Source organism: Geotrypetes seraphini, chromosome 13 (assembly GCF_902459505.1).
Source record: "Geotrypetes seraphini chromosome 13, aGeoSer1.1, whole genome shotgun sequence".
NCBI lineage: Eukaryota > Metazoa > Chordata > Amphibia > Gymnophiona > Dermophiidae > Geotrypetes > Geotrypetes seraphini.
In genome coordinates this window covers 74,295,900-74,305,368 of record NC_047096.1, presented here as the reverse complement: position 1 = coordinate 74,305,368, position 9,469 = coordinate 74,295,900, and the positions used below count along the sequence as shown (strand labels likewise).

The 9,469-nt window shown below is 40.1% G+C and overlaps 1 protein-coding gene across 6 annotated transcripts in view; it reads right to left on the bottom strand.

The window, feature by feature from the left end:
• Positions 1-260: 260 nt before the first annotated feature.
• HDAC5 (histone deacetylase 5) overlaps positions 261-9,469 on the bottom strand; it is a 205,341-nt gene continuing 196,132 nt past the window's right edge. For all 6 annotated transcript variants that reach the window (XM_033917883.1, XM_033917884.1, XM_033917880.1 and 3 more), the window contains one exon: positions 261-7,864. In XM_033917883.1, coding sequence (XP_033773774.1) covers positions 7,825-7,864 — 40 coding nt within the window. In that variant the 3' untranslated portion in view covers positions 261-7,824. The remainder of the gene's footprint in view (positions 7,865-9,469) is intronic.

Sequence of the window (9,469 nt, the reverse complement as noted above, 5' to 3'; positions counted from 1 at the left end):
ACTTGTTGAAGAGATGTAAGGTAATAGATGCCACCAAAACTCAACAATGTATCCTCCTTCCTGCATTATCAAAAGAAAAAGCAACAAAATATGGTGCTTGGGTCTTTAAAAATAAGTATGAGATGCTACAATTAACTTTCACGTCAAATACTTATTCTGAGCAGTCTGTTTTCTTCCTACTTTGTGTTGTCTGCTAATAAGCTTGCATTGGTGCATGCCCATTTATATTAGCTAGCAGCAAATAAACCCAGACACTGCTATGGTGTATTGCCAGAAACAGTTTTATTTACACAAGGACAAACATTGTAACATATTACAAAATACTCAACTGAAAATTATATTGAGAGAGAGAGAGAAAGACGAACACACACAGAAAGCAAGAGAAAAATACAAGTCAGACAGAGGTGCTCCTCACCCCACCCCTTGGGAGGAAAAGAAAGGGACAAAACTGAGAAACAACCCCCACCCCAAACAACTTAATACTGTTCAATAATTCCTTTTTTTAAATTAGAAAAAATATATATATATATTTATATATATATTAACCTGACACAAATTACTCCACAAACACACAGCTAAGCAGCACTCAATGAGTGAATGGCTTTCCGACACTTAAAATCAGAACGAGAAGAATCAAGACATTATGAATGCAATACCTCTCCCTTCCATCCCCTTCCCCAGCAAAAATCAGAAAATTGTTCAATTTACTCCCCACTGAGAAATAATAAATATGTAAACAATTCTTTAGGACTTGTAAGACTGGAAGAACGCATCATCTCCACTGTTCACCCCTTGGTTCATTCAGGGCAGGTTTAAGGGGGAGAAACCAAGTGGGATCATAGCAGAGGTGCGCTTAAAGATCCTGTCAACATTACAGCTGGTAAAACACATTAAAAATATCTTCATGCCACTAGCATCTCTCCACTTCTATCACCTTGTTAAAATATGTCCTTCATGCAAGATGCATGCATGCTTCGGGACTTAAAAGGTAGCACCCTCTCAGTTTACAAATCAGATAATTCTGCTTCAATCTGTTTACTACTGGGTGGCAGGGATCATGAAGCTTAAGCTATGATTCTCCTTACTCATGGTCCCTCAGGAAAATCTTTGTTGCTGTCCGATATCGTGAGCAAGGGAAATACAACTAAAGTTTCATAAACCCCTTCTCACCAAAGCAAGGGAAGGTAGATGTCACTCTGAGTACATATGAACTGGAAGCTAGAGCATCTGCCAATGAGCATGCATGCATACATTGGTGGAGAGATGCTTTCACAAAGGCCACTTGAATGTTGCTTCTCTGTCAGCTTTGCAAAAACAAAAGTGATTTAAAATAGCTTTAGATGGATAGGTTGCATTAGTGTCTATATTTTGAGCAAAGGACAAAAGTCTGACTTTGGGGAGGATGGCGGGAGGGAATTTCAAACAGCTTAAGTTACAGTTTCAAAGCCAGTCCAGCTGATCCTTGGACACAAATAGTGACACTTTCACGGTGTGCTTGGCTAAACAGCTTATAAAGTGGACATTATGAGCAGGCCAAAAGACTGGTATGGATATTAGAAAGTGGACGGACATTTTACACCCTTACTGGAAAGTCAGGTCTTTATTTCTCCTTTAATATTGATGATCTGTATCCCCTCAGGGCTTGACAGTCCATGAAACTATTTCTTAAAATTTGATACTTAGCTCTGAAGTACTGCCATCTAAAGATAAGCTATCTATGCTCATATCAGCCCTACCTGATTCAAGGCTTGCCAACAAGCTGAGCCAGTTTAGTTTACCCGATTACATGAGTAGACTTCTAGTTCCAAGTCTGCAAGCATTGCCTACATTGCATCAAAATCTTATACATTGTCCTAAAAACCAGACTGCTTGGTGGTACTTCAGAACCAGATTAAGCAATGCTGTACTAAAAGCATAACAAATCCATGCACAGATTAGGGTAAAAACTGGGACTAATTTAGTCTCTTCTGTCATGGCACTTTTTAGCAACCTTATAGGTGCTGTTTGATGCAATCAGGGTCACCATGTAGACAACGTATGGTTCCTAATGCTGATACACAGTCCTCATTTTAATACTCCATGAAATAAGTTTGGAGCTACAATAGACATAGTTCAGCACCTTGTTTAGGGTAATATTTTAGCAACATCTTTAGCGCTATAGGGGATCCAGCTCTGAAAAGTCCACTGAGTTTCAGCAGGTACATCTCTTGAATAGGGACAGGTTCTGGTTCCAGGAGAGATTCTGTTATTTCAGCTTCTCTCCATGCTCTGATTTATTTTTTTTCTATGAACTAAAAACCTGTGATTTATTTATTTATTTTTTTTTTAAATGAAGAGAGAGAATGTCTCAGTTTTATTTATAGGTAAAAGAAAGTTATTACATGTACTAGCTGCACCCCTCACAGAGGAGACCCTCAAAGGAAGGTGTTGAAAAAAATCATTTTTCCTTTGTGACACTCCTTTCCCACTAGAGGGCTGCAACAGGCACTGTGGCTGCCGTACCCCAGAGTGGGAACACAGCAAAAAGTACCAGACACCCTGGAAGAATAAACAAACCTCAATTTCTCCACACCACAGGCACAAATTAACCTGAGATTTGGGCAGATCTGGTTGTTCACTGAACATAGATTTAGGAGGGCTATCTTTGGGTAACTACAGTATGCATTTTGTGGTGTTCATGAGCTGCTCCTAAGGGACACTGCTCACAAACCCTACCATGCACTCGCACATCTCACATTCCTCCAAATGGCCCTGCTAATGCTCCTCACACTGTCCCACACCAGACACTTCCCTTTCTAATCACTAAGTGGCTTTAGCCCAAGAGCATCATCATCCTTGCAACAATATTATCTAAAGTGCTTTTTTACCGACCCTTCTACTGAGTCGCTTTTCAGATTGCAGCTGCTGTCTGACAGCCAGACCTTTCAGAGGCCATCATAATAGAAAAATATATAATTAGGAGTCAAGGGAGAGACAGATTTTCAGTTTCTGCATGCTGACAATTAATGCAAACCTTATAACAACAAAGAGAATAATAGGGGTTTTAAGTTAGTGGCCAGCCATTCAAGTTTACCTTATAAAAGTCAGGAATCTGAAGGCAGCAGAAGCTAATTAAATTTGGTCTCAGGATATTAATATAGGGTTTGCTGTTTTTGAATAAGGGCACCATATGTGTATCTGAGTTGCTTGACAATGGGCTAAAGCCCAAAACACTCCTCCCCTTTCTACATCATTCTTGAAGCAAATTTGTCCAGAGTGGTCCAATAACAAGGACATAGAGCTCAATGAACTCTACAGCCCGACAGCAAAATTAGGGCAATATGGAAAGGACCCTCGGAAGAATAAAATTAGTGTTCCCATCTTCAAAAGATTTACAGAAGAAGCATTACTACTAAACAACTAAATGTAAGGGCCAGGAAATAAAAACAAATGCTTGCAGTGGGAGGAGATTAATTTTATATTTATCTGTATGCTTAAAGAATTTGCCTCCCCATGCATGGCTACAGCTGGGGAGACTTCTGGATGGATTTGAAGATAGGGCACAAAGACTTGGAGAAAAAGTTCTTTAAAAAAAAAAAAAACCCCAAACTTTGCTATTCTAACATATTCACCTCAGAAGCAGAGGGTCCTCCAGTGGCTTTACTACTGTGCCAACCAGAAAGCAGTATCATATGTACCCAAATGTATGTACAGTTATACCAAGAATATATTATACCAATTGCCTTAATACAATCAAGATGTTAAAATCTCTTTTAAAATATTCTGGATTGTGCTGTGATTATACATATATATATACATATAGATATATATATATAGCCACAGATGTATATTTAAATCTGATTTTGCCAGTGTACTTTTAAAACAAAAACTTGCCTGTTGTCATTGAGTAGAAAAACACGATTGGTTGGTCACTGCTTTGCCACAGATCTTGTTGGTATCATTTCCCCTACTATCTGAAGATGCTAGTTTTCTTTTCAAAACCCTGGTAGTAAGAAGTAAGATACATCTAACAGAACAAAAGCTTACACTTCTGCTCACAAGTGGCAAAGTAATACAGAGCTCGCTCATTAAGAGGATAATTTTGTAATTGGCTGCTGAAATCGTGCAGCACGTATGAGCATAAGTTTTACCAGCTTTTAAAGTATGCACTTATATTCCCTTGGAAGTTTACCCCACATTTACAACCATCACATAGTAAGCAATCTTCAAAAAATTTACACGCATAATTTTGGAAATGCAAAAGTTTTATGCACATTAATTCAACCCCAGGAATGCCTCTGCTCACCACAGGTAAAAAATGGGCAGGGAATGGTATTACACATATATTTTCACTGCAGGCTATTTTCTGACAAGCCATTTCTATGAATAAACCTCTGTTTTATACACATAAATGGCTTTTAAAACTTCCCTCTAAGCAATAAAAAAAAAAATTGGCCCATCTGTACCTTTCCTTACGCATTCTGCTGATCTCTACCATCCCCACCCTCCTGCAAATTTCTGGAACTCAAATTTTGTTCTAATCATGGAAGTCTCCTGACTAGGATGGTCTAGCCTCCAAGTCTTGTCTGAAAGATATGTAGGGTCTTCCAGAACAGATTCTGGGCCCCGTATAGCACCTTCTGTGGCTTCATGTAGACACAGCTGACTTTAGAGACCTTACATGCTCCTAGCTCCAAAACATAAGATCAGAGCTGTGCCTTACTGCTAACTTTCCTTATGAAGAAGAGTGTATAAGAAGGAGGGAAGAGGCTTGGAAGCAATGTGACCAAGGCTAGAAAAGATAGGAAAATAAACACAACATAGGAGATTTTTTGATCATTGTGTCAAAGCTCTGCTAAGTGACTAAATTCACTTGGTAAACAAAAATATATTGCAGGGATTTTAATTCTAAATCTTGGTTTCCTTCCCATAATCTTTAATTTATTCTAAGTTACTGCACAGTGAGAATAATTTAGGAAGGAAGTTCCAACTGTAGTGCTTCTGGTCAGAACATAAAGCAATGAGCAAGAAGAGGAAGATATAAGAATAAATCATTCACTAGTTGTTGCCATAAAGCAGTAATTGAGGGTGAGGGGCCTTACAATTGGGTTTAAGTGGCTCCGGAAATCAGGTTTCCAGCATATACTGGCAACTCTGCTGAACCCACAGTTTATAGGTACCAATCCACAGCTTACCTACCAGTCAAAACCTGGCTTCTTTTTTTTTTATTTTTTTTATAGTAGCACTGTAGGCTGGGTTTTGGTTGCCCACAGCAAAGGTCTGCAGGCTTTGTAATTCTATTTATTTCAGCAACTTTAGGCAGTACTGTCATATCCCATGCACAAGCTGTCAGGTCAAGAAAGTTCCTTGAATCCAAGTACAGAAAAGTTAAGGGTTAGGCGCCAGCTGAGATCCACCTACCAAAAAGTATAGAGAAAAGAACTTTTGACTTTTGTGTTTCTAAGCAACAAGGGGTGTTCAATGTTATTTAGTGCTTCTACTTTCATGGAGGGTAGTGGGGCATTTCTACACTGGGTAACCTTTGACTTGGGCAAGTTGAGATGCCTTTTAAACACAAATCATAGAAATTACTGAGCTATCAGAAAGGAGCTCACACCAAGACAACATTGAAATAGATACCGTCAGATAAAAAATAGTGTTTTTGCCCCCAGAGGTATTCCCAGAGAATGGCCAACTCACCCAGGTTAACCTGAACAGACTGATCCAGTCCTTGTGTCGCCCCACTGCATGCAGGAGAGTTGCAGTCCCAGTCTCCCAACATAATAAATGACACCAGATAACAATGAAAGTAACCCATCCAGTCTGCTCAGTAAGGTAGTTAAAGGTTGTAACTGCTGCCTTAATTATCCATACCTTCTAAGAAATGCAAAAGTCATTTCAGTGCTGTTTTGAGCCAAATCACTAACACCTGGTTTCCAAACAATGGGGCAATGCCAGCCTGGATCTGCCTGTTTGGGTTGATTTGGGGCGAGATAGAACTGTAGTATTCCCCTCCCTCCAACCCTGGTGTTTCAAAGAAGTATGAAGGATTTTTTTTAAAAAAAACATGATTAAATAATATATATCTGTAATAAAATTATATACCTTTCAAGCAGTATTCCTTGTACTTCTCTCAAACTAGTGGAGAGCACAGAAATACAATTAATGAAATAAAAAAAAAGACAAACTTTGTGTCCAGGAAAAAAAAAAAAAAAGGAGTAAGGGGGTGGGGGAAGGGGAATAAACTATTTACAAAACCAAGAAGCAGGCATTGGTCATTTACACAAATACCAACCATTTCCACCATTATACCCAACAGACTGGGACAATGGTGGGACTCTGAACTGCCAGCCAGTTCTTCATACTCAGATCATGTACATTTCCTTTCCTCTCCCCTCCTCCCCTAACAACAAAAGACCAAAAATGCCAAAAAATATCTTCCAAGAAATTAAGGCAGTTTAAAAGGAAAACAAAACACAGCGAATCAAAGGCACCAGAGTTCTCTTGCTTTTCCTGTGCTGGGTCCACAGATTAGGATTTGAAACCAACCACTGGGCACAGGTGCTGCACGCTGGGTGCTGAGTGTCCCTCGAGGGGTGGAAGTCATGAAGCGAATGCCAAGGGTGTGGAGAGGTGCCTGCTGCAATGGCTCATTCACTTCCCGGTGCTTGTTCTGCCGCATGTTTAAATCACTTTTCCCCCTTCAAAATGGACTTTCGTGCCAAGGAACTGGAAAACCAACCTCAGCCTGTGATCCTCATGGAGAGCATGATATCAAGACAAGGGGGCATCATGAGACAAAGGAGTTATCATTAGACATGTCTGTTTTATTGATTCATGACATCAGCTGAGAGCAGAATGCATCCAAAGTTCCATTTACTTTCTCAGGGAGAAGCCAAGTACAAATGAGTGATTTTAAGCAGCAAACTGGGCACATATTAAAGAAAGAGCTTAAAAACTGCCATACTGGTTCACACCAAAGGCTCGCCTTTGCCCAACAATGCTGTTTCCAACAACAGCAAGCAGCGGGGGTGGGGCATTTAGAGGAAGCAGGTAAGAAACAGGGTGTGGGAAAGACACACCCTCCTGGTTTCCAGCAGTCACAGGTTAGGGATGTCTGAAGCTCAGTCTGATATCCCCGCCTCTATTTCATAGCCTCCAATAAATATGGCCTCCATAAATTTGTGAATGCCTTCTTAATCCAGTTAAAACTATTTACTGCCTGAACATGATCCACAGGATAACTCTGTACGCTGTGAAGAGGTTCTTCCTGCTGCCCACATCAGCAAGTCCCCAAGGTTTCCCACTTGTAACTTTAATAACATTTTTAGTGACAAGATAGGAGTCTGATATTCAGTTCCAATTTCTTAGATGTAAAGGGGAGAGGAGGAAGGGGTGGGGATGACAGAGGAGGAGACAGAGAAAGATTTTAAGCAAAAGTGTTTTGATTTAATATTGTTCTGTCTTCTTGGCGCCCCGATCTCTCCTGATTCCCAAGTGCTAAGGCTCAGTGCGACAGACCAAATTCGATTCTTAGCTGTTACCGCTGTTTTGTCTTAGGGGAGAGACAAGGAACGCAGACCATACAATTTATATTAAAAAAAAAAAAACAAATTAAAGAATTGTCATTGGACAAAGTCCTGGAGAGGATGAACAAAGAGGATTTTGGACGCTGGTGGGGCCAGTTTGGATGCCTGGAGACAGACACAGCACACGACACTGGGGGTCGAGTGGCACCTTTTTTTTCCTTTTCTTTTTTTTTTTCTTTGTTTTTTAGTAGAAAAAATAAACGAATCACAATAACAAAAATCCCACAAGGTGACGACTACGGGAACGCTTGGCACTTCACAACACTGGCTCCTCCTCCATGGGCTCATCCACTGGTCTAAAACCAAAAACAGGAGAAACAAAACAGCAGTGTGAGAACGCTGACAGAAGAGGAATTCTCTTTCCATCTCTAACTTCAAAGGGCTTCTAAGGAGATTTCACAAGGTAACATTACATTTGAAAGACTGGATCTCTGCATTATCCACCTGTCAGTCTAACAAACAGTATCACAGCTTACAAAGTATCCAGTTAAGCCCAAGACCGATACTGTTGTTGGATTTAGAACGTCAAAAATGCACTGCACATGCTGGAAGCCTTGGGATTCACAGAACCTGGGTGAAAGGAGTAAAACCACATAAAGCTGGCAGTGGGGATGAAATTCATGGACAAGAATGAGAACTGGTGGATGGAGGGCATAGGACAGTTTTCTCAAACGTGTCCTGGGGTCCTCACAGCCAATCCATGAAGACAATGTTACAAATATTAAGCCTACAGTGTAAGCAAATGTATTTAATGTATATTCATTGTGGACATCCTGAAAACCCAACTGGCTATGGAAAGGTTGAGAAGCCCTGACATAAGATGTCCAGGTCACTGCCCAACAATGACACCTAGCAGACAGACTAAGGGATGCACACACACCAGGGTCAGAGGGAGTCCATAGCCCGTCTCTGCAATTATCCTTCCCCTATATAGGCTTGTTCAGAAAAGTTGCTATCTGTAATATGGTGAAATGCAGTCACACGTCTTGTGCTGGTATCCAAAGATGCCAGGTTGCCCAGAGTCTTCCTCCAGTTAATTCTAAGAAATCTGATCATGTGACACATCTACTCCAAAAGATCTGTTACCTGCTATACACAGGATAAGATCTAAGACCCTAACGATATAGTTTACAAAGTTCGTGAATCAGAATAACCACCATATCTTTCATGCCTCCTGATCCCATATGAACCTGTTAGGGCATTATGTTCATCAAACCAGAAACTGTCTAGTTATCCCTTCTTTTCGGATTATCTCTCAAACACCACTCATAGTAGAATCTTTAGTGTTAATAGGTCCTTCCCTCTGGAATTCACTCCCATACTGTGTCTGGAATCATCCTCAATACATTTTAAACAGGGACTTTTAAGGATGCTTTTAATACCTGACTGATAAATTTGACATTCTATTCCCACCTTCGACCTGTCAGATGGAGGGGGAGATAGGTTCAGCGCAGAAGATTTCATATTTTATCTTATTTTACTTTCTTGCTCCTTTTCCTTATACTGTATGTACAGTATATATGACATTTGTTTAATTATATTTTATTGTAAAATGCTTAACAGAAAAGTAATAAACTTGAAACTAGATCTTTTTCTCAGTTTGTGCAGTTATTCCCACCTTCCCCTCTACAGCCGAAAAGGATTCACTTGTGCTAGAAGTTAATGGCATGAGTTTATTAGTTTATGCAAGTTGCATTCCTCTGCTGTCTATGAAGAATCCTTGCTAAAAGTTAAAGAACTTTGTTCTCTCCTTAGAAAACCAAGCAAACGCAGGCAAACTTACTGGCAAGTCCTGAGCTAAGGGCCACTGTCTTGTTTCTGATTGTTGGTTGCCCTAGAATTGACTGGGATGTTGGCAAATAAAAAGTCAAGGTGCAAAGACTGCTTGGATAAAGGCTATG